We start from the raw sequence: 26,205 nt of genomic DNA, 5'->3' as shown, positions 1-26,205 counted from the left end.
TTTAGTATTATGTTTTTCATTTGATTATTTATCGGTTTAAAATATATTTTCCTTAACAGGTAACGGGTCGGGTCATATTACCTGTTAATATTATCGGGTCGATTTCGGGTCGGGTTATTTTACCCGTTTGTTTTAACGGGTGTTACACGACACGACCCGTTAAGATATCGGGTATGACACGAAAATGGAAAACACGACACGAATGCCAGGTCTAATAAGAATACCCTTGAGGCACATCGGGATTCCTACGCGCGAGTAGCGGAGAATCATCTTTCAACCAAGTCAAAAATGCCCAAAATAGGTAACAATTCAAAACCTATTTCATCCAACCACATCAAATCCTTTCTAAAAGGTAATTCCCAAACACATTCCTTTTAAATTATGTTAATTGGCTAATTAATGGGTTTATTGCCTAATTAACCCATTAATTGTCAATTAAACCATCCATTATATTCAAATAACCGCAAAATACATCCAATTCAACCCTAAAGCTAGTCAAAGGCCGGCCACACCCTTTGCTCTTCACCTTTTTTATTTTTTCCACTTTATTACCCAAATTAAGTTAGTCAATTAATCACATAACCCCCCATTTATTTCTTTCATGTTTAATTAGCCAATAAATTGGCTAATTAAACCAAAAGTTTCACCAAAAAAACCACATTATGGCCGGCCACTTTCTCTCCAAAGTGGACCGGCCTAGCCCTATAGGCTCTCATTTTCGCCAAACACTCATTTCAACACTTTGGCAAAAATCCCAAAAATCTCTAAACACTCTTTCTCTCTAAATTCTAACTTTGGCATCGAAGGTTCTTCGGCCAAAGCCCCCCCCATTCATCGTGGGCGCATAAGGTTCTTGGCCTTAACCTAAGGTGTTAATTGTTTTGTAGGTGCAAAACTGTCCAAGATCAAGGAGGAAGAAATTTGCATCCACAAATTGGTGCTTTCATTAAGAGTTGAAATTCATACTCGTAGAAGACTCTCGCATAAAAAGGTTTTTTCTCTATTTTCTAGTCCATTTGAATATTTTTCATACGTTCTTATTGTTAGAATTTTTTATTTGCAAAGGTTCTTTGATAAAACGTAGAAGAAAAATATAATGGCTAGAAATTTAGAAAATTCCACAAGTGAAAATTCTAATACTCAAGAAATGGGACCGCGGCGATCCACGAGGCTAAATGTGGTCATAGGCGAAGTGGTACCACCACTACGAGGTTCCACCATGGCCCAAGCCGTGCCATCCAAGCTTGCACGGGTTCGAGCTCAAGCCTCGCATTTGTATGCATCATGCGCTGAGCAGCTTGCTCCCGACGAGTAGCCCACTCCCGTGGCCCAACCTGCTCCCACCAAGCAGCTCACTCTTGCGCCCCAGCCTGCTCTCGTGGCCCAACCTGCTCTCGCAGCCCAGCCTGCTTCCGCTAAGCAGCCTACTCTCGTGGCCCAGCCCGCTCCCGATGAGCAGCCCACTACCGTGGTCCAGCCTGCTCCCGCCGAGCAGCCCACTTTCGCGGCCCAGCCTGCTCTCATGGCCCAGTCTGCTCCCGTGGCTTTCCAAGCAGCCCAAGTCAACCAAAGACTATCTCAACTATCTGGACCTACCATCGAGCCAGAGGCATTCTCACCACATTTTTTCACGGATTTGTCATTTCCCAACTCAAATCTTGCGCCTGGAGTCTACCGCCCTTCCACTACCAAATGAGGCACATTCTTTCCAAGCTCTTCCAATCCAAATGGTGAACAACACTTGTCTCGACAAGTCATAAAGTTGACGAGCACCCTTGCATAAAAAACAACCTTGGTGAATCAACTTTTGCAACATACCAGGATCCAACGTGCCCCGGACGAGGTATCCCTAAGTAAGACAAAGGCAGATGAACCTTTCCAGCAGCGTCCCGGTAAGCAGCCATTTGACCAGCCACGAGCCGAGCGTTCGGGCAATGTACACTCCTGATTGGGCCCCCGAGATAGTGAATACTCCCGTCTTAGCGCGCAGATGAGCGTGCACTCTCAACTAGGCCCACAGATGAGCATACATTCACAGTTGGGGTCACATTCCGATAGTCAACACGAGCAACCTTCCGGGCAAAGTGTTCATTCGTGGCTAAGCTCGCAAAGAGCATCATCCACCTCACATCGGAGTAGGCAGCACGATGGATGGAGGAAGCAGTTACTCAATCCAGCTCAAGTTCAACCACCAGCCTGCGAAGAACTCGCTCGCCTGCTAGGAATGCACCATATGCACTGTATTCGCGACATAGACCAGCCAACCACATGGAAGAGCAGCCTAGACTAGTAGGTCATGGCTAGGGGAGAGCTCCGCTACCCCAACAAAGGAAAATTCAGGAAGAAATAGAGAGATTCTTGACCACGCAATTACACAATTTCCAATACAACAAGGTCACCGACAAGGCATTACGACGGAACATGACCAACATAAACAGATCACCCTTCACGGACGAGATCGAGCAAGCAGAGCCTTCACGCGAGTTTAGCATGCCACATTTCACATCTTTCAAAGGGGATGAAAACCCGAAAAGTCACTTAAAGCACTACCGAAGCGCAATGATTCTTTATCAAAACAACGATGTCCTCATGTGCAAGATATTTGCCACCACTCTACAAAGCGAGGCACAAGATTGGTTCTACACCCTGCCGTCACAATCCATCCGGAATTTCTATGAACTTTCTTTGGTTTTCACCAAAGAATATTTATCTTATTGCTCGATCAAAAAGAAGTCCGACCATTTGTTTGACATCAAGAAGAACCCACAGGAGTCACTTCATAACTATATGAGGAGATTCAAAGCAGAGAAGGCAAGGATAGTCGGAGGCAACGACTCGATAGCTAAAACAGCCTTCCAGGCTTTCCAGTAGACCACCCGCTATTCGAAAAATTGATTATGAAAGAAGATCTAACTCTGACATACTCTTTTGCTTTGGCAGAGAAGCATGCACTTTGGGACAAGACGCGCCAATGCACATTCAAGGACTTGAAGAAGTACCCGACATCACCTCCCTAGAAGCAGTGGAGGACTTATTCGCATGTTTGATGGTATCTAAAGTAGCAATAAGCTCTACCATCATGCGAGAAGAGCTGAGGGCCCAATTACCTGTATTCTATAGTTACCTGTATTCTACAGTTCAAAAGCTCTTATCGATGCTATTAAAATTCAAAAGCTAACTTTGGCGATAGTTGTTGTAACCCAAAAGCTTAAGTTTTACCTTCAAATGCACGCAGTCATCATCATAACGCATTATTTCGCTGAATCGAAACCCACGACGATAACGGCGTAGACCCTGCTAGATGTAAAGTTTTCTAACAAACGCAACAACTCAGCCCAAAAGACACACCAAAGGCAGAAGAACACACTCAGAAGCAAATTTTGTCCTCATCGCCCCAGAAGATCCTACGTAATAGCAACATGTACTGACAGTTAAGCACTACATTCTGATGCACGTTACACGGCCATAGCCGACCCTTGCTCCATTATTCAGCTCTAAAGTGGCCTAATACCGGAAGTTAAGCATCTCCTGCTACATGTAACATGGCCCCAGTTCCACGGCTCCCTACCACGCTTTCAAGCCTAGCCTTGACAACGCAACAGAGCGGCCTAACGACGCCTCGAATGCAGCCGAGCACACTTTAGCCACACATGCTCCCTTAATGGAGATTTCTGGAATTTGCATGTCGACGACGTATCCAACTACAAAGGCTCGTGAGCAGCCATGGTTCTTGCCACCCCAGACGGTTCAATGCTTAAGCAGGTAATCATTTTAAGCTTCAAAGCATCTAACAACGAAGCAGAGTACAAAGCCCCACTAGCAGGACTTCGAATGACAAAAAAATTGGTGGTGAAAAAGCTTTCAATTCATTCTGATTCCCAACTAATCACCAGCCAGACTACTAGGGGCAAAGGCATGATGATCGTGGCAACCGACTACTTCACCAAATAGGTAGAAGCAAAGCCCATGATGATCACGATTCAGACGGACATAGTGTGCTTCATATGAAGAAGCATCATTTGCCGATTTGGCATCCCTTAATCCATCGTCACTGACAACGGTCCGCAATTCATGGGCAGAGATTTGGATAAGTTCTTCCAAAAGTATGGCATCAAACAGCACATGTCCATGCCAATATATCCGCAAGTCAATGAGCAAGCCGAAGCATCCAACAAAATGATCTTCGACTGCCTCAAGAAATCCCTCACCAACAAGAAGGGAAAATGGCCAGACGAACTCCCCGGATGTCTATGGGCATATCGCACCACCAAAAGACGAGCCACCAGTGAGACTCATTTCTTTTTGGCATTTGGTTCAGAAGCGATCATTCCTCCCAATGTTATCATGCCAAGTATCAGCACTCAACTGTCAAAGCATTGAGTAGAACAGTAAGGAGATGGCCAAACTTAGATCTGGCAGAGGAGAAGCGCGAGCAGACCATCACCTGCATCGCAGCCTACCGGCAGCAGTTTCTCACCAGCTACAACAAAAGGGCCAGGATCCGGCAATTCCAACCCAGAGATCTAGTCCCAAGAAAAGCCTTCATCATTGCTCACGAAGAAGGCTCCAAAAAGACAGATCCCATATTGGAAGGTCCATACAAGATCAACAGAGTAGGCAACAAAAGTAATTACACCATCGCCATTATGAAACGACAAAAAGATCGAAAAGCAGTGGAACGCCTACAATCTGAGGAAGTATCATGTCTGACCTCTTGCTACATCAAAGCTCAAAGATTCAGGCAGCTCGACGGGCACTGCCTCATAAGCTAAGGAATATCCAATTATTATGCAGTTTATACCTTACAGCTAAGTTCTTGTTCGTTTCACTCGTTTGTCAATAAGGAATTCAGAAGTAATCATAACTTGGCTCGGCTACATGCTTACAACAACTGATCACTTTTGCACTTCAAAAGAAGACCGCACCCTTCTTAGGGACTCATCACAAGAATTACGCCTCATGAGGGACCAACCATGCTCTCCAGTGCGAGAGGGTAAACCAATTCCCCGACACCCATATGGGCCAGCTCTCCAAGACGGGAGGATAAACTCTACACTCTGAATATCTAGACGTGGATGAGCCTGGCTGCCCTAGTATAACTAGATGCATGATGTCTTGCGCCGGGTTTCTTAGAAGTAGCCACAATGGTCTTTTTCAAGACTTAGCTAACTAAATGATTTTGGGTCTCTTGGCCTAATCCGTAGGGAACCGGGCTCTAGAGACGGAGGGGGCACATTATGCAGTATGCCCTATAGACGGCTGCCCTGGAACCCTAAAGCTGCTACCGAGTGCACTAAGGTAGCCTAGGGATTCCGGAAGACTGCATACGACTTGCCCTTCGAGCAGTAAAACCGCGCTAAACTTATACAACCACACATTCTTGTGAAAGGTTAAACAAGCTAGCGCGTATATACGAAGTTTTATCCACTGCCGACATGTTACGCAGTCGATAAGCCTCACTTCTGCCAAGTGCGAAACAACCTACACCAAGTCTTAAAGTGTTGTGATACTTGCTACGCAACCTATGGAATTGGAGAAAATCAAGGTTAACAGCCTAGTGGTTACGCGGACTTGTCTGCTTCTGTAAGTAAGGCATCCGGCTGCCAACCTAATGGCTAACAACTTTGCAAAGTTCTACACCAACACCTACGGCTGCATAGGCTATGCCAGCTTGTCTGCTTATAAAAAAGTAGCATGCCTGCCACTGGTCTATCAAGTCTAAAGGTTAGGGCATGAACAAAAGAAGTGAAGGTGAAGAAAAGTGAAGAAAAACATGTTTATAAACAACTAGCAAAGGCCGAAGGAGTTCAAGCAATATAAGAGTTACAAGGAAAAACAAAAAAAAATTCCTAAAGGCTACCTAAAATACTACACTACAGCAGCTTGGACATCCCATGACTACTCGGTCGCCACACCTTCAGCAGCCGTAATGCTTTTAGCAGTGGCATCATCCAGCGCTTCACCCCCCACTACCCCAGCCTAGGCACTAACGTCTCCAACTACTTCACCAATGGAAGTTTCAAAAGTAAAAGCAAGCAAATGTTCCGAAGAAATAGAGAAGGTCTCGAAACTTCAAGCCCATCTTTTTCACCCTTCAGCTGCTCATTCTTCTCAAGCAGACTAACATAGATGCGCTGCAGCTCATCCACTCCCTTCAAAGTAACAAGCTCATAATCTAACCTTTTGATCTCCTCGGCTGAGGAATAAGCTTCAGCTACCATAATCTTCGCCACCTCCTTAACAGCCTTGCTATATATGCATCATAGCAAGCAAAGTAGTCCTTCTATATTGGGTCGTATGTTTCGCAAATGAACTTGGGCAAACAACCTTTCTACCATTATCAACAAACTTGGCATAAACGTCCATGATTTCAAGCAGAACTAGTTTTAAAAGCACAGAGATCTCAACAGCCTCCCCAGAAGCAGGCTTAGTGGATTTCTCACAACTGCCCACGTGAGCAGTATCTTCCTTCCTAGCAGGTGAATCAGTCTCAGCAGCAAAGGGTGTGGGCCTTGGCGCCACTTTAACAGCAGAGTCCACATTACCACTCTTCATAATAGCAAGTCTCTCTAAATGTGAACCAGACTTGGCTCCCAACAAACATCCTGGTACAGACTTCGACACTGAGGGCATGATAAAACCTTTACGCTGAGCAATCTTATCAACAATTGTATTAGCCATTCTCAACATGGAAAGCGCCACATGCTCAGATCTAGCAGCCTCATTTTTCTTCCTATTGGAAGAAGTCATGCCAATCACAGGCCTCTCGACAGCAGACAGATCATTATGAGCAGCAATGGAAAAGTCTTCAGTTTTCTCTTAACCAACATCTCTTAAGCAGACGGGGAAGATCTCTTCTTTCCACCTTCATTCATAGTAAGCTCTATGATAGTGATCAGATGAGCCAATGCATCCGCCTTGATCATCTTTACCTTATCTTTTGGGGGCAGCCTACCTTTCTCCCGACGAAGAGAACTAAGCAGCCAATGTCATTCACAGTACTTAGCAGAGGAGATCAACCCAGCATTCTAGCAGGCAGGAGGCCTGCATGCCCAGCATTCCAGCAACCCATGAGGCCCACGACCTCCTCATTTCTTTCAGTCGCCAGCCTAGCCCGAGTAAGGTCAAAGAGCCCAAAGGACATGAGCTATGTGGCTCACCTAGCACTGCGCCCTAGCGCCATAATCCGGAGCCCTGATCACACAAGTTGCCTTTGGCTTTAGCCAAGCCAAACAACCCAAGCAGTGGCCCCTGCCACGACGCCTCCTCGGCCTATGCAGAGCCGACTCCTGGCCCCTACCAGCCGACATGCCGCACCACCTCAACTGCTGCCCCACCACAAGAAAAATTGAATTTTTCTTACATTGGTGCGGCACGGAGAAGATGAATAAAGCAACGAAAGATGGTCCTTTGCACGGGAAAGATGTAGAAGATTGCTAGAGGAGGGGGAACAAATATCCTCTAAGCTTTCTCGCTTGTTGGGTAGAAAAAATCGCTCTCCAAAGTTGATTTAATAACCCACTTAAGGTGGACTTAAATAGGCTTTGAGAGAAATTTATTTCCCTTCCCTAGAACGATATAATTTCCTATTAAAGAGAGAATCAACATTAAAAAAGGAAACAATCCTACGTTTCCGGAAGCAAGAAGATCTCTACACCTGCTGCTCTTTCCTGCGAGCAGTCCAACAGGTGTGGGGGCATTTGTGGAGTCAAAAATAATCACAAGACGACACATGGATCTTTGGATAATAAAGGACAAGAATACCCTTGAGGCACATCGGGATTCCTACGCGCAAGTAGAGAAGAATCATCTTTCAACCAAGTCAAAAGTGCCCAAAATAGGTAACAATTCAAAAACTATTTCATCCAACCACATCAAATCCTTTCTACAAGGTAATTCCCAAAAACATTCCTTTTAAATTATGTTAATTGCCTAATTAATGGGTTTATTGCCTAATTAACCCATTAATTGTCAATTAAACCATCCATTATATCCAAATAACCACAAAATACATCCAATTCAACCCGTAAGCTAGTCAAAGGCCAGCCACACCCTTTGCTCTTCACCTTTTTTATTTTTTCCACTTTATTACCCAAATTAAGTTAGTCAATTAATCCCATAACCCCCCATTTATTTCTTTCATGTTTAATTAGCCAATAAATTGGCTAATTAAACCAAAAGTTTCACACAAAAAAACCACATTATGGCCGGCCACTTTCTCTCCAAAGTGGACCAGCCTAGCCCTATAAATAGGCTCTCATTTTCGCCAAACACCCATTCCAACACTTTGGCAAAAATCCCAAAATTCTCTAAACATTCTTTCTCTCTAAATTCTAACTTTGGCATCGGAGGTTCTTCGGCTAAAGCCCCCCCCCCAATTCATCGTGGGCGCGTGAGGCTCTTGGCCTTAACCTAAGGTGTTAATTATTTTGTAGGTGCAAAATTGTCCAAGATCAAGGAGGAAGAAATTTGCATCCACAACAATGAGCACACATATAACAATGCACACAGACAGTACACACATCCATTATATAAAAAAATAAAAATCAGAAAAAAAAGGTAGAGTGTGACAATGCACGCTTGGACGCCTTCCGCCCACTCCCTCAAAACAGAGGTGGCAACCCTCAAGCCCAGCCTCAAAGGCTGCTTAGGCGCGCCCTGAGGCGAGCCTTTTAAAACATTGCTCTTGCTTCGCAATAAATTTTATGTTTAGATTTTTACAACGATTAAGTCGATTTAAGTTCTGTGGGCCAATGTTTACACAATATGTTGTGTTTGTTTCTAGATTTTGTTTGTTTGGCTACCGTATCGGTTTTTGTCTTTTTTCGTTAAATGGTTAGGTTCATTCCTGCACGAGAGAGGTGTGTGTTTTTGTCATCAAACTGGTAGAGAGGGGTCTTAATCAAATATTTTGCCGTAGTGTTATTTTGTTTGCATCTATGGAACCATACATTTACTTCGTTCCACGCTTTTTTAGTAGTTGTTTTTTTATTTTTTCCAAGCCTAATAATCATAGCAAAGCTTTTTCAAATTTTTTTTTTAATGTATTACGAAATGGATAATGGCATAAAAAATATATATATGTTGCGGGCCTCTTGACACACTATAATAGGTTTTCTTTTTGGCAAGTTTGTGTTTCTTATTCGCATTCATGATTCTGTAATCATTTACATTTGCTTTTACATGATATCTCATAAATTGGATGTGAATATATTTATTGTATTTTAACTTTTTTAGCCAAGCAAATGATTCGATTGATAACTTGAAGTTGATTTCTTTTATTTATGTCTATGTATTAAAGGGGCAACGAGGGTGGGGGTTGAAGCCGAATGCATGCATGGGACAGATTCCAAGGTTATTCAGTAAGTCATTGATTAAGTCAAATTAAGTCATTGATTAAGTCAGATTAAACTGCCTTCATTTCCTTTTGTGTCCATGGTCTAATTTTATTTGGATGATTTAATTCTATGTGATGATTTCTTCTGGGTTTTTTCCGTTTTGTATTTTAAATATGTTTAAGGTTGAAGGATTCAGCGATGGAATTTTGGATGCCCAAGAGAAGAAGCCTGGTATTATTTCTTCTTTATTTTCTTCTAATTTTGCTTCTTTCTTTTTGTTGTCAAATGTTTCAAAATTTCAACTCACATGTTCGTGTGCATTATTGATGTGTGTATTTTACCATTACTAGGCCATCATTATGTCATTTCAGTAATTGTCTCTTTATTTTTTTTTGTATTATTTCTCACAAAACCTAATCATCATAGCAAAGCTTTTCCAAACAATTTTTTTTAATGCATTGCAAAATGAATGATGCAATAAAGAAATACGATGTGAGTATCTTTGCACGCTATAATAGTTTTCTTTTTGGCAAGTTTGTGTTTCTCATTCACATTCATGATTCCATTATCATTGACATTTGCTTCTGCATGATTTCTCATAAATTGGATATCATTATATTTATTGTATTTTAATTTTTTTAGCCAAGCAAATGATTTCATTGAACAACAGATGCATCAATTACATGCTACAAGTGTACGATGGCGAAGGCATTACAGTGCCTTCAAATGATTGCTTTCTTTTATCTTTTTTTGTTTTTATTGTTTTTGACATATTAGATTAGATTTTAGATTTTATTATTGTTTATTTGATGAAGTTCTTGATTAAGTGCAATTACACGTGCATTATTGTTTAAGACTAGCAACTGTAAAAGTATAGTGTGGCAGATTCTCTTATTTACGTATGAATTTGAACGGTTTATTGTATCATATAGGAAAGAAGAAAAGGGAATATGAGATGATATTGAAGAAAGCCTTGCAAAGCGTCTGCCTGCTTAATTCAGATGCCACAACTTCAGTTATTGTTTAGGTGAGGTGCTATGTTTGTATGAAAATCTGAGTCTCAAATATTTTAAGCGTTGTGTCGGCAACTTGAGATGGTTGTAAAGTAGTGCATGTAGCATTGATGCCCTTTACTTTACTTGCGTATTTGTTTCGTTCGAACTAAACTTGTAGTGTACATATTTATGCCAAAGATAAGTGATGCGAAATATATAAGCACACAAAATTAAACCCTCTTTTTATCAATTGTAGTAAAGTATGTAAGTAGGGATCGTTCTAGGCCGGGGATTAGGAGGGATTGCTAAATCACTTGGAAACTGACTTGAAAACGTAAAAACAAAGTTTAAAACACTAACTAGACTCAAAGAATGCAAAACTATACTTTAAAACACTAAAACAAACCAAAAGACTCAAAACAGCCCCTAAACACTCAAAACTACCTTAAACACACAATCTGGGCAGTTTTGGGACTCTAACACAAACTTGGACGAATTTTGGTTTTCTAATGAACTAAAACACTTAAAAACATAATCTAAGACAAGTTCTAATTAATATGACTCAAAGAAATAAGATGGGGTTGATTTTGGACGAAAATAATTAAATTAAGACAAGAACAAAGTAAACAAATTCTTAGACAAATTTAAGTGAATCAAAACAGATTGTAAAATGAATTTGAATGAAACTTATGGATGGAAGGCTAGCTAGGAGGTTCTTCTCCACACATGTCACATTTGCATACAAAACGATTTCCAGTTGCTTTTCGATAAGCTATGAATACTCAACGCCCCAAATTAACCGTGAATTGCACTAATTAACCCTCAGTTTTTCCACAAGTTATTGGATTGGATGATTGCATACGACAACCCAAAACATTCCCTACAAGTTCCCTACATGAATTGCATAATAGAGATACAAGCAAGAATCATTAAGTTCTATGAAAAACATAAGCATTGACGAGGCACTCGTTACTATGATTTGCATGAAACTTATGCCAAGAATTTACTTAACGTGATTGTGACTAGCAACCTTCACTACTTGTGAATATAAGTTCATAACGATTAGGTGAAACTCCCTTATATTCTAGCGTTAAATTCATGCATGAAAATTAAGCGTGCACTCTCAACCAACATACACAAATCATTTTTTATATGATCGGATAAGTAAATTGAATTCACAACTTATGAATCACAACTGGATGTAATCAAATCATATTGCAAGTATGAACATGGTTTCGAATCACCCCCTAACTAAGTGGGGTTTAGTTCCTCATACTCACAAAGCAAAGATACATAAAATTAGACATTAAAATCTAAGGAAAGAAAACACCTAAAATGCTCCAACTTGGGTAGCAAGTGCATCCAAGAATTCTCCTTTGCTTGCTTGCGGCAGATTGCTTTGTGGACGGATTTTTGCGTAGTTTTATGATGTAGAATGGATGGGGAATGGTATGGAAAGGTTTAGGGTAAGTGTGGAGGAGTGTTTGAGGGTTGGAGGGTGGTGGAGAGCTAGGCAAAGAGGGTGGAAGAAGGTGGAGTGGCTGTTATGTTTTCTAGGCACTAGAATGGTGTTTTTGGGGTGTTTTGCTACCTAGGGTGAGTATGGACGAATTTCTGTGATGAATGGTGAATATGAGAGTGTGAACCCTTTGCCAAGGGGTGTAAACATGTATATATAGGCCCCAAAAACCTTAGAGAATCAGGTTAGGCTAGGGAGAATGCACGGCAAAGAGTGTATGTGGTGTGCAATGGTCCAAGGGTGAAAATGAAGTGATGATGCAAAGTGTGAAGGGTAAAATGGAGTGGTCTTGTAGCTAGGGAGCACGAATGATTGTGTACATTGCATAGAGATGGAAAGGGAGGTGAAAATGTGTCAATAAATGGGTCAAAGGTGCAGCAACATGTGGTACACAAGGCATGGGATTCCAAATGTGAATGATGGAGCATCAATTGGTGCATGTTATGGTTGTGAAAGTTGTATAAAATTTTGTGGGTGAAGGGAACAAGAGGTATCAAGCAATTAAGTGTAATAATTAAATGAATTGAAGCATGAAATCAGAAATTATGTAGGGGACAAGAGTGATCAAGCATGGCATAGGAATCCAAAGGGAATTCTATGTTGTTTTGCATGGCAATGAAGGCAAGTTGGGGTGACAAATTTTTGGGCTGAGTTCTTCATCTTTTGGACCATAATTCTTCACATTCTTGGCCTCTTTAGTTCTCAAATTCGTCCATCCACTTTGGCCCAAATATGTGACATGCATTCCAAGCTCCATTTTACTCCAAAATGCTCCAAAATGCATCTTCTTGCCTACTTTGTCCATAAAATCTGAAAACACACGAAAATGACTTTAAACATTAAAATAACTAAGGAAACACGACATAAATGCACAAGAACAAGCCAACTAAGTCGCATAAATATGCTCCTATCAATAAGTCAAGACCTTTGGAGCTTGATATTCTTTGTTAGAATTTCTGTTACAAAACTAGGGAGGGATCTTGTCCATTTATGCTTATGCTTCTATGTAGTAAGATTGGGGTGGTAAAATTTTCTAGGGTGTTTTCTGGGTTGTTTTTAAACTGCATTCATTTCTTGCAAGACTGCATTAAAAAGCATTTTTTCAGTCGCACATTATGGCAGCACTTCATTTTGATTTGTAAACAAACTATATGCTTTATTTTTGTCTTGGGTTACAGTATAACCTTTGACGATTGAATTTGTAAGATGGTTTAGCAATTTTTCACAAGCTTGCTATTCCTGCCAAATGCTTAATTATTGTCTTCTACTTTTTTTTTTTTCCTTTTTCTATGTTTTTCCCGCATGGAGTGGGTTGATTACTTGAAACTATGAGTATAATATTAATGACACAATACGATCTACAAATGAATATTTATCATACCATGCATATCCATGTATAGCAAGCAAAGTATCACTTCATTGGTTCTTAGGTATTGTACCGTCATTTTAGTTACTTTGTGTAGAAACTATTCATGCATGTTCCGACTAATACATTTAATTCCCGCAGCGAAGCGCGGACACATTTTCTAGTTACTTTAGTCTAAAGTAGGATTCTCAATTGCACTGTTCAACTGAATAGTTTTTGGGTCCGAATTTCAGTTTAATTACGGCCATGCTATTGCTATAAAGAACGGGCTTTGTGGGTTTGCACATTTCATTTTTTTTATGAAATCGGTTCGAATGATGGGAATGCCCGTCCAGGGTTAACATTGCATGGTTAGGGGTAAAATTTGGGTGGGCATTGTTGTTTGCTTGGGTTTGGGACAAGTTAGGGTTGCATTCGGTGGGATCGACAACTCAATGTGGGATTTGGTGAGGGTAAGGCATGCTGCTTGCAGAGAGAAGGAGAAAGAGAGGGAAGGAGGGAGAGGGAGAGAGAGAGAGAGAGGGATTCAGTGAAGGGAAGGCATGCGGCTTGCAGAAAGGAAGAAGGGAGTGAGGGAGGAGAAGATGAAAATCAACTGTAGCAAGTTCATGGACAAGGTCGTAGCAATGAAGACCCCTCGGCAGCAGATTCAAGTCAATCTGGGTAAAGTCATAGCCTTCAACCCCATCAAAGCTTCCCTTTCATCCCCTTCTCTAGGTTATTTTTTTATTATTCAATTTCTCTTTATTTTTGGTGGTATTTTTTGCTCAGAAGAATCACATTTCTGATGACTTGTGGGAGAGAATGATTAGTTGGAGGTTTAAGCTTTTGATAAGATAGAAATTGAAACATTAATTTGTGTTTGTGTGTTTATCTCTATATATACAATTATACATATGTGTAATCATTTGCTGCTCTACTTATTCATCATATTTTTTATTTGGGTTTCTGAAGTTCTGGGACGGAGTTCGTCGCGGCCAAAGTTGATGCCTTACTTAAATTCCAAACTCTCCAAAGCTGCTTTCTTTATATATCATTAGAGTAGTGCTGAAATTTTGAGAAGGTATATATCACAGCCTGTCCCGAATTATTTTTATCGATAGCGTGAATTGACGAAATTGTCCTTGAGCGTTTGGTGATGGTGTGTGTAAATGGGCTAAGATTTTGGGATTTGGACCAATTCATTAAGCCCTTAATATTTTGGGACCAAATAGAACTAAAGGACTTAATGATGCGAAAATTAACTTAACACATAAATTAAACCCTCTTGTTGACAATTGTAGTATGGATACGTAGGGATCGTTCTTAAACCGGGGATTATGAGGGATTGCTAAAACACTCTAAACTGACTCCAATATATAAAAAGAGGCTAAAAACACTTAACCAGACTCAAAGAACTCAAAACAAACTCAAAAGACTCAAAACAAGTTAAAAGCGCTCAAAACTGCCTAAAAACAATAACTAGGCAATTTCTTACTCTAACACACATTTTGGACGAATTTTGGTTTTATATTGATTCAAAACACTTAAAAACACAAACTAAATAGATTCTAACTAATTAGACACTCTAAAGTAAAGGGGGATTTGGTTTTGGACAAAAATAAAGTAAAATAAAGCAAGAACTAGAACTAGACAGATTTGCACGAAATTGATTGAGTTAGATGGATTATGGGCTAGCTAGAGGGTTCTTCTCCACACATGACACACTTGCATTCAAATTGATTTCCAATTGCTTCTTTCAATAAACCATGAAACTCAATACTCCACGTTCACTGTGACAGCACTTTTTTAACCTTCAAGTTCTCCTTAAGTTAATGAATTGGATGGGAAAGCACATACAACAATTCAAAACATTCCCTAAAAGTCTCTTACGTGAAAAGCACAATAAAGGTACAATCAAAGATCATTAAGCTTCATGAAAACTATAAGCATTGACGAGGCATTCGTAACTATGATGAGCAAAATACTCTTGCCAAGAATTCACTTAACGCGATCGTTTATAAGCGACCTCCACTACTTGTAAATATAAGTTTGTAATTATTGGGTGAAACTCCCTTATATTCATGAAAACTAAGTGTGCACTCTTAATAAACATACAAGAATAAGTTATCAATCAAACGGTTAAGCAAATTGAATTCACAACTTATGAAATAACAACTGAAGGTAATCAATTCAATATGCAAGTATAATCACGGTTTTGAATAGCCCCCTAGCCAAGAAGGGCTTAGTTCCTCATAATCGCAAAACAAAGATAAACAAATTTATACATTGGAAACAAAAGAAAAGAAAACACCTAAAATGCTCCAATGATCCAAATTGGACAGCAAGCACATCCAGGGATTCTCCTTCTTCTTCTTTGCTGCTACACAAGGTGTGGTTAATGGTTTGAAGGGTTGTTTGTATGGAGGAATGGATGAGAACAGGTATGGTGGTGTTTTGGATGGATAAAGGATGCGGCTAGGGTGTATGGAAGTGGGTGATGATGAATGGTCTTGATTCCCACAGCAAGGATGATTATTTAAGGCCTTTAGGGTAATTAAGGCTAGGAAATAGTTTAGGTAACTGGAATTAATTCAAAACTTAAAGGGAAATAGGAATTAAAGTCAAAATCCTAAGGAAAAGGTAAGGGAGGTGCGTCTGGGTTTAGGAAAGAAAGGGAAAGGTTTTTAATTGAAAAGGGAATGTGATTTATGGCAGAAAATAGGAAAGGGATGGCTCCCTTGCATGGCAAGGAAGAGGAAAGGGAGACAACCCACGGCAAGGCCTTGTATGGTTCAAGGATACTTTGGTTTGCGTCCTAAAATGCATAGGAAACCTTCAATGTTGCTGGAACTTAGAGACATTTAGGATTAGGAAAGGTCAAATCAAAATAGGAAACCTTGGCTTAACTTTCCTACTTCAAATAGGAATCCTCATTCTTCTAGGAATCCATCTTCAATTAGGAATCCTTCTTCAATTTGAAATCTTAGCATCTTTAGGTCTTCAATTTCGTCCATCTCTCTTGCTCCAAGCATATGATATTCCTTCCATGCCCAAAATTGCTCCAAAGAGCTCCAAAATGCACTTATTTGCCTCTTTAATCCTTTAGACCTACAAACACACGAAAATGGCTTAAAGTACTAATTTAACTAAGAAATAACAACATAATTGCATAAGAACAAGCTAACTAAGTCGCATAAATATGCTCCTATCAAATTCCCCCACACTTAGCTTTTGCTAGTTCTCGAGCAAAACAAAACAAAACAAAAGAAACAAAACATACAATCTAAACCTTCCGACATTTGCCTCAGGGATTTTCAATGAAACATGACATGTCAAAGATCACCACTTACATAGATTTAAGCAATCCTTACCCTCGAGCATACTTAATCATAGTCACCATTCACTAGCTCACATTTAATCAATTAAAACAACATTTTGAATGTAGTAACATGCCTTAGAGAATTCCCTCAATTCCTTACTAGATATGCACTCAATTTTCACTTAGATTTTCTAACTACACACCCTACACTAGGTGTATATGTGAGAAGATTAATGTAAACATGAAAACTAGTACTCACATAGTTTTTCAACAAAGAAACAATTTCTGGAATTATTAATGCATGTATATATATGATCTCATGAATAGAATGCTACTACTTAGAAGCGAGAACCAGTGATATCATATGCTCATATCAATTCCAAACTCCACATATTGAAACACACAACACTCAAGATGAAAGTCAAGGGTGGTAACGGGGTTAAAGGTGTTGGTTAACAAAGAAAGGTAAGGGAAAACGAACGTTCTTAAAGCAATAGTGAGCAAAGTAATGAGTTAGGCACTTAGAATTCACTTTAGAATGCAGAAATCTACTTTTAAACACAAGGGAAGATTCATGCAAAACCTTAGGGTCAAATTCAAACTTTTGCACCCTTTCTTCAACAACCAACACATGTGAGTTTGTTCTCACTTATTTAGAATTCTTTTTCTTTCTTTTCAACACACTTTTTCTTTTCTTTTTCTTTTTCTACAAATTTTTTTTCTTTCTTTCTTTTTATTGTCGTGCCCTATGGCACACAAAACACACACTTAGAAACATTCTTCCCCCACACTTGTTTTCTACAATAATGTCTCTCAAAAGGAATTCCTTATAAGTTATGCTCCACTATACTTCAAGATCAAGGTATGAATGGTCCTATTCTAGGCTAGGTAGAAATGATGTGGTTAACAAAGAAAATAGGCTAAACAAGGCTCAAAGGGATTTAAACCTACAAATCAAATGACAAAGGTGGTTTCGGCTATTTGGCTATGGTGGTGACTACTAAACAACTTCATCTTGAATATGTGTTATGCAAATCAATGTCATGCTTTGAATGGAACGGACATGAGTTCTAGTATGCAGATCTATAATGATGAACGCATTCTAAGTAGCAACCAAGTAAAGAATAATGAGATCATGCAACGACTTAGAAAACAAGAATGCACAGATTAATAACTCTCCAAATAAACATTTAGGCTCAAGTCTCTCATGGATGTAGCGTTTGTTTGAGTTCCTTCCTTCAAGCATGTTACAAAAATTGATTTTATCCTTTGTGATTACATGTGAATTCATAAACTATAATTACAACCAAGCATAAACCAAAGAGCATATCAAACTTCCATCCATATTTATAACTTTCTTTAACAGTCATGCACTTAAAAACCAAATCCTCATCATTGTGTTGGAAGGTACCTTAAGACACAAACAAACACACAAAAACAACTCTTTGTGGCTTTTTCAAAACAATTTTTCAAATGTTTATCAAATTTTCGGATTTTTACTTCAAAACACATCAAAACAGCTCAAAATGTACTAAAAACACTTAAAACCAGTGAGAAACGACATTGTAAGTGATAGGTGAATAAAACCCACGAAATTGCATAAAAACACTTGTTTACCCCCCACACTTAAATCAAACATTGTCCTCAATGTTTCAAATATAAACTCACACAAAAACAAACAAACAAACAACAAACTAAACATGGAAAAATAAAACAGCAAGGGGGAAGAGTTTAGAAACGCAAATCTGGGTTTGGAATGAAAGTTCCATCTTATCCTTGTTGAATGCATGGGTTGCCTCCTAAGAAGCGCTTGCTTTAACGTATTGCAGCCGGACGAAGAATTCCATTCACTCCCCATTGGAGCCCACGGCCTGAAGAGTCTCCTCCACAACATGCTCAACAAAGCTCTCATAGTATGGCTTCAAACGATGCCCATTCACCTTGAATTCTTGCCCAGTTTTCAAGCTTTTGATTTGGACTGCACCATGAACAAAAACATTAGTAATAAAAACGGACCAACCCACTTGGAACGTAACTTACCAGGGAATAAATGAAGATGGGAGTTGAATAACAACACTTTCTGCCCTATTGAGAAAGTTTTGCCTCGAATCATCTTGTCATGGAATGTCGTGGTCTTCTCTTTGTAAATTCGAGCATTCTCATAAGCTTTATGCCTAATTTCTTCAAGTTCACTCAATTGAAGCTTCTGATGAATTCCAGCTTGGTCCACATTCAAATTGAAGGTCTTGATAGCCCAATGTGTCTTGTGCTCTAATTCCACAGGAAGATAGCATGGTTTACCATAAATGAGCCGAAAAATAGACATACCAATGGGTGTTTTGTAAGCTGTACGATACGCCCATAGTGCATCATCCAAACGCAAGCTCCAATCTTTTCTATTTGGCCCAACAGTCTTTTCCAAAATCTATTTGATTTCTCTATTGGAAACCTCGGCTTGGCCATTGGTTTGGGGGTGATAAGGCGTGGAAACTTTATGCGTCACATTATATTTCTTAAACAGCGCCTCAATGGTATGATTGCAAAAATGAGACCCCCCATCACTTATGAGCACCCTAGGCATCCCAAATCTGGAAAAGATGTTAGATTTCACAAAATCTGCAACAACTTTAGAATCGTTAGTTCAGGTGGCTTTTGCTTCCACCCACTTCGAAACATAATCAACCGCAAGTAATATGTAAGTGAAACCAAAAGATGAAGGAAAATGACCCATAAAATCGATACCCCAAACATCAAAAATTTCAACAAGAAGTATGGGAACCTGCGGCATTTGGTCCCTTTGGCCTATATTTCCTGTCCTTTGGCAACGATCACATGTTAAGCAAAAGGTTCTAGCATCTTTAAACAAAGTAGGCCAATAAAATCCACACTCAAGAACCTTAAAAGTTGTTCTTTGGGTGCCAAAATGACCCCCACATGCATAGGTGTGACAGAAACTTAAAATGGAATGAAATTCGGATTCATGCACACACCTACGTAGAATCTGATCTAGGCAATATTTCCACAAGTATGGGTCATCCCAAACATAAAATCTAGCATCCTTTTTAAGTTTATCACGTTGGAACTTGTTAAGAGTGGTGGGAACTTGTTTAGACACCAAATAATTGACCAAATCAGCATACCAAGGCTCACTTACCTTAATGGACAGTATTTGCTCATCTGGAAACGTTTCTGGAATGGGAATGGACTCCTCTTCATGCACCAATCTACTTAGGTGATCAGCCACCACATTGTCACTCCCTTTCTTGTCCTTAATTTCAATATCGAACTCTTGAAGTAGAAGCATCCAACGAATGAGTCTTGGTTTAGCTTCCTTCTTTGTGAACAAGTATTTCAAGGCTGCATGATTAGTGAAAATAATGACTTTAGTGCCAATTAAATAAGATCTAAACTTATCTAATGCAAATACAACAGCCAAGAGTTCTTTTTCAGTTGTGGAATAATTCAATTGAGCATCATTTAAGGTACGGAAAGCATAATAAATAACATGTGGCTGCTTGTTTTTCCTTTGTCCTAAAACAACTCCAATTGCATAATCCGATGCATCACATATGAGCTTAAAGGGAATGCTCCAATCTGGTGAAGTGATAATGGGTGCCGAAGTGAGCAAGGTCTTGAGATGTTTGAATGCTTCCTCACACGCCTCATTGAAGTTGAAGGGTACATCTTTTTGGAGGAGACGGCAAAGAGGTTGTGCAAGCTTTGAAAAATCCTTGATAAATCGTCTATAGAAACCTGCATGTCCAAAAAAAGAACGAACCTCTCTAACCAAATTTGGAGAAGGTAAGTGACGTACAAGATCTACTTTTGATTTATCCACCTCAATTCCACATTCAGAGATTATATGGCCCAAAACTATACCTTGTTTAACCATGAAATGACATTTCTCCCAATTTAACACAAGGTTAGTTTCAATACATCTTTTCAAGATTAAAGTCAAATTGGCCAAACAATCATCAAATGAATCACCAAATACACTAAAGTCATCCATAAAGACTTCAATGATCTTTTCAACATAATCAGAGAAAATACTTACCATGCATCTTTGGAATGTGGCAGGTCCATTGCATAAACCAAATGGCATGCGACGGTAAGCAAATGTTCCAAAGTGACAAGTGAAAATGGTCTTTTCTTGATCGTCCGGGGCTATGACAATTTGATTGTAACCAGAATATCCATCAAGAAAACAATAAAATGAATAACCCGCTAACCTTTCGAGCATTTGATCAATGAATGGCAGTGGGAAATGGTCATTCCTTATTGTGGCATTGAGTTTCCTATAGTCTATGCAAACTCTCTAACCGGTTAGGATATGGGTGGGTACAAGTTCGTTCTCTTCATGGTTCACTACCGTGATGCCAAACTTCTTTAGAACGACTTGAATTGGTGAGACCCAATGGCTATCCGAGATTGGATAGATCACTTCACAATCAAGTAGCTTGATAATCTCCTTTTTCACAACTTCCATCATCGGAGGGTTAAGATGGCGTTGAGCCTCTCTAGTTGGATTGGCCCCCTCCTCAAGAAATATGCGATGCATGCAAGTGGTAAGGCTTATCCCCTTGATGTCGGCCAAGGTCCAACCTATGGCAGATTTGAACTCTTTCAAGACACACACTAACTTCTCTTCTTCTTGTGCCGTGGGGGAGAAAGAGACAATGACGGGTAAGGTCTCTTGTTCCCCCAAGAAAACGTACTTCAAATGGCTTGGTAATGGTTTAAGCTCAAGGGTAGGTGTTTAAATTACTGAAGGAAGCATTTTATTAGTCGAAACGGGAATTTACTCGAAGTTAAAAGGCTTACCATCATGCTTTGGCAATGATTCAAGGGCAGCAACCATCTCAATGAATTCCTCATAAGGGGGCACGGCATGGAATTCTTCATATGGGCCGTGGGTTAGCATAGGTTCTGCCCCTTTGTTGTTGAGTTTCATTCCACGTGTAATGACCGTTTCAAATGCATCATCATTCAATTCTTCAAGATATCCCTGCGCCAAAGAATCAATTATATAAATAGAAAAACAAGAATGATCATCACTAGGATATCTCATGGTTTTAGAAATATTGAAATCAATAACTTTCCCATCAAATTCCATTGTCAATGTTCCTTTAAACACATCGATCTTGGTGCGGGCAGTTTTCATGAATGGCCTTCCAAGGAGGATTGGCAACGTAGGAGAACGGTCCGAGTTTTCCATGTCAAGTACGTAGAAATCCGTAGGAAAAATTAATTGATTCACCTGCACCAAAACATCTTCCAAAACTCCTTTTGGATAGACGTTAGATCTATCAGCCAATTGAATAATCACACCATCATTTTTAACTCTCTTAGGTTCATAGATGCATAAACTGAGTAAGGCATGACATTAATAGATGCACCTAAGTTTAGCATAGCATTTTCAAAACGATTATTGCCAATAATACAAGGAATTGTAAAACTACCCGGCATTTAGGGGGCAATTTACGTTGTAAGATGGCTGAGACATTTTCACTTACCTTTACAACCTCCTTGTTCGAAATTCTCTTCCTAGTTGTGCAAAGTTCTTTCAAAAAATTGGCATACCTTGGCACTTGCTTGATTGTATCAATGAGTGGAATGTTGACTTGAACTTTCCTAAATGTCTCTAGAATGTCTTTTTCAGCTTCCTCTTTCTTCATTTGCGTGAACCTGCGAGGAAAAGGTACATTCAAAGGAATAACGTTAGTAGGAATTGAATTGGACACGTTCTTACCTTTATTAGACAAATTGGATGAGTTAGGAACACTTGGGGCTTGCGGCAAAGGTGGTTCCACCCTTGCCGTGGGTTGGGTGGCTTCCTCCTCTTCCATTTGCAATCTTTCATCTTCCTTGTAACCTGATTTTGATTGTTGTGAACCTGCCCCGACTTCCTTGCCACTTCTTAAAATGATTGCTTTGGCCATTTCAAAACCTCTATTTGGATTTGCAATGGTGGAACTATGAAGTTTTCCTTGGTCTTGAAACTGCCCTACAAACTCAGCAATCTGCCCAATTTGCTTCTCTAATTAATCCACCTTTTTGTCTTGGTTTTGCATTGCTTTGGTTTGATTTTCTTTCCCCTGAGACAAATTGGTGAGTAACTTAATAAGTGTATCATTATCCAAAGAAGTACCTGAAGTATTTTGGGGCAGATTGTTGTGGAACTTGTGTGGGTGCGTATGGCTTTGTGTAGAAGCCCGAGGGTTGCTGCCTAAAGCCTCCTTGTTGTTGGGTTTGTTGGGGCTCCCTCCACTTGAAATTTAGATGGTCTCTCCTACCTGGATTATATGTGTTAGAGTATGGATCATTCCTTGGTTGGTTTTGGCCTTGAAATCCAATAGCATTAGCGCTTTCCCATCCACCATTCTCAATTAATTGAGGGCACTTTTCAGAAGCATGTCCTTGGATAGAACACACGCCACACATACTTGGTCCTTGTATCCTCATCCCTTCGGCCATCTGAGATACAATGGAAGTAAGATTAACTAATTGAGATTGAATATCGGATGTGGAACTTACCTCGTTTACTTATGGTCGTGGGGTATCCCTTTGCCCAATGTCTTCGTATTGTTGTGCATTCAATGCACGGTTTGCAATTAGTGTCTTGGCAGCCATGGGTGTTTTGTCCACCAAAGCTCTTCCCGCTGAGGCATCTAGCATTTGGCGTTCAATTGGTAGAAGCCATTCATAGAAATATTGAAGAAGAAACTCCTCCTTCATTTGGTGCTGTGGACATGAAGCAACAAGAGTTTTAAAACGTTCATAATAAGTTGGAAATGATTCACCTTGGTTTTGCTGAATGCCACTAATCCTTTTGCGTAGAAGAATGGCTCAAGAAGTTGGGAAAAACTTCTCCAAAAATGCCCGTTTCGTACTCTCCCATGATGTGATAGTTCTGGGAGCTAGTTCATACAACCAATCTTTAGCCTTGTCCAAGAGAGAAAAGGGAAAAGCCTTCATCTTCAAAATACTCCCATCAATATTCATGGGAGTCATACTCGAACAAACGACTTCAAACTCCTTCAAGTGTTTATTAGGATCTTCCATGGACAACCCATGGAACTTAGGAATATGGTGCAATAAGCTAGACTTTAATTCGAACTCGTCAATCTTATCTTGGGCAGCCCTTGGATATTGGATGCATAAGGGCATGGCATTGTCCAATCCCGGAGGGGAAAGCTCCTTGATTGTTCGATTGTCAGCTCCTATATCTTGGACTTCTTCAAAAATCCAAATCGTGGCCTCCTCTTGCTCTTCTACCTCTTCTTCTTCATGCACGGGGTCAGCGCTAGGTGGATTGGATTCTTGTTGAGTTCTCTTCCTTCTCAAAGTCCGCTCAAAATCGTCGTCAAAGTCTAAGATGTGCTCACGAACCGGATGAGAACTCCGAGTCATAAACTAGTACCTAAAACAAGAAAACAAACAAGGTCAGTAACTAACATAAAAACACACGAAAATAAACAAAAAGAAATAACAAGGGATTAGCAAAGTTGCTAATCCCCGGCAACGGTGCCAAAATTTGATGCGAAAGTTAACTTAACACACAAATTAAACCCTCTTGTTGACAATTGTAGTATGCATAAGTAAGGATCGTTCTTAAACCGGGGATTAGGAGGGATTGCTAAAACACTCTAAATTGACTCAAATATATAAAAAAATAAAAAATAAAAAAAAAGGCTAAAAACAATTAACTAGACTCAAAGAACTCAAAACAAACTCAAAAGACTCAAAACAAGCTCAAAACGCTCAAAACTGCCTAAAAACAATAATTAGGCAATTTCGGACTCTAACACACTTTTTGGACGAATTCTGGTTTTATATTGATTCAAAACACTTAAAAACACAAACTAAACAGATTCTAACTAATTAGACTTTCTAAAGTAAAGGGGGATTTGGTTTTGGACGAAAATAAAGTAAAATAAAGCAAGAACTAGAACTAGACAGATTTGCACGAAATTGATTGAGTTAGATGGATTATGGGCTAGCTAGAGGGTTCTTCTCCACACATGACACACTTGCATTCAAATTGATTTCCAATTGCTTCTTTCAATAAACCATGAAACTCAATAATCCAAGTTAACTGTGACAACACTTTTTTAACCTTCAAGTTCTCCTTAAGTTAATATATTGGATGGGAAAGCACATACAACAATTCAAAATATTCTCTAAAAGTCCTCTACATGAAAAGCACAATAAAGGTACAATCAAAGATCATTAAGCTTCATGAAAACTATAAGTATTGACGAGGCATTCATAACTATGATGAGCATGATACTCTTGCCAAGAATTCACTTAACGCGATCATTTATAAGCGACCTCCACTACTTGTAAATATAAGTTTGTAACTATTAGGTGAGACTCTCTTATATTTTAGCTTCAAATACCTGCATGAAAACTAAGTGTGCACTCTTAATAAACATACAAGAATAAGTTATCAATCAAACGGTTAAGCAAATTGAATTCACAACTTATGAAATAACAACTGAAGGTAATCAATTCAATATGCAAGTATAATCATGGTTTTGAATAGCCCCCTAGCCAACAAGGGCTTAGTTACTCATAATCGCAAAACAAAGATAAACAAATTTATACATTGGAAACAAAAGAAAAGAAAACACCTAAAACGCTGTAATGATCCAATTGGATAGCAAGCACATCCAGGGATTCTCCTTCTTCTTCTTTGCTGCGGCACAAGGTGTGGTTGATGGTTTGAAGGGTTGTTTGTATGGAGGAATGGATGGGAACAGGTATGGTGGTGTTTTGGATGGATAAAGGATGCGGCTAGGGTGTATAGAAGTGGGTGATGATGAATGGTCCTGATTCCCATGGCAAAGATGATTATTTAAGGCCTTTAGGGTAATTAAGGCTAGGAAATAGTTTAGGTAACTGGAATTAATTCAAAACTTAAAGGGAAATAGGAATTAAAGTCAAAATCCTAAGGAAAAGGTAAGGGAGGTGCGGCTGGGTTTAGGAAAGAAAATGAAAGGCTTTTAATTGAAAAGGGAATATGATTTATGGCAAAAATAGGAAAGGGATGGCTCTCTTGCACGGCAAGGAAGAGGAAAGGAAACAACCCACGGCAAGGCCTTATATGGTGCAAGGATACTTTGGTTTGTGTCCTAAAATGCATAGGAGACCTTCAATGTTGCTGGAACTTAGGGACATTTAGGATTAGGAAAGGTCAAACAAAAATAGGAAACCTTGGCTTAATTTTCCTACTTCAAATAGGAATCCTCATTCTTCTAGGAATCCATCTTCAATTAGGAATCCTTCTTCAATTAGGAATCCTAGCATCTTTAGGTCTTCAATTTCATCCATCTCTCTTGCTCCAAGCATATGATATTCCTTCCATGCCCAAAATTGCTCCAAAATGCTCCAAAATGCACTTCTTTGCTTCTTTAATCTTTTAGACTTACAAACACACGAAAATGGCTTAAAGTACTAATTTAACTAAGAAATAACAACATAATTGCATAAGAACAAGCTAACTAAGTCGCATAAATATGCTCCTATCACTTAAGGTTTTGTGCTGGTCGGTGACCTAACTAGGACCACACACACACACCACACGTGCATACTCAGACCTCTCTCTTTCCTTCATTTCGAATTTTCTGCAAAATCCGTACATTGTACGGACAAACCTTGGATCAAGCATTTCAGGCACGAATCGA

The 26,205-nt window shown here is 39.5% G+C and overlaps 1 protein-coding gene across 1 annotated transcript; it reads left to right on the top strand.

Moving 5' to 3' along the window:
• Positions 1-2,421: 2,421 nt before the first annotated feature.
• Positions 2,422-2,871, top strand: LOC139189864 (uncharacterized). Its single transcript, XM_070809111.1, has one exon. It carries the CDS (start codon positions 2,422-2,424, stop codon positions 2,869-2,871), a length of 450 nt encoding a protein of 149 aa, XP_070665212.1.
• Positions 2,872-26,205: the final 23,334 nt, after the last annotated feature.

The sequence above is a fragment of the Malus domestica genome, chromosome 12 (genome assembly GCF_042453785.1).
Source record: "Malus domestica chromosome 12, GDT2T_hap1".
Classification (NCBI taxonomy): domain Eukaryota; kingdom Viridiplantae; phylum Streptophyta; class Magnoliopsida; order Rosales; family Rosaceae; genus Malus; species Malus domestica.
This window is presented reverse-complemented; position numbering and strand designations above follow the sequence as displayed.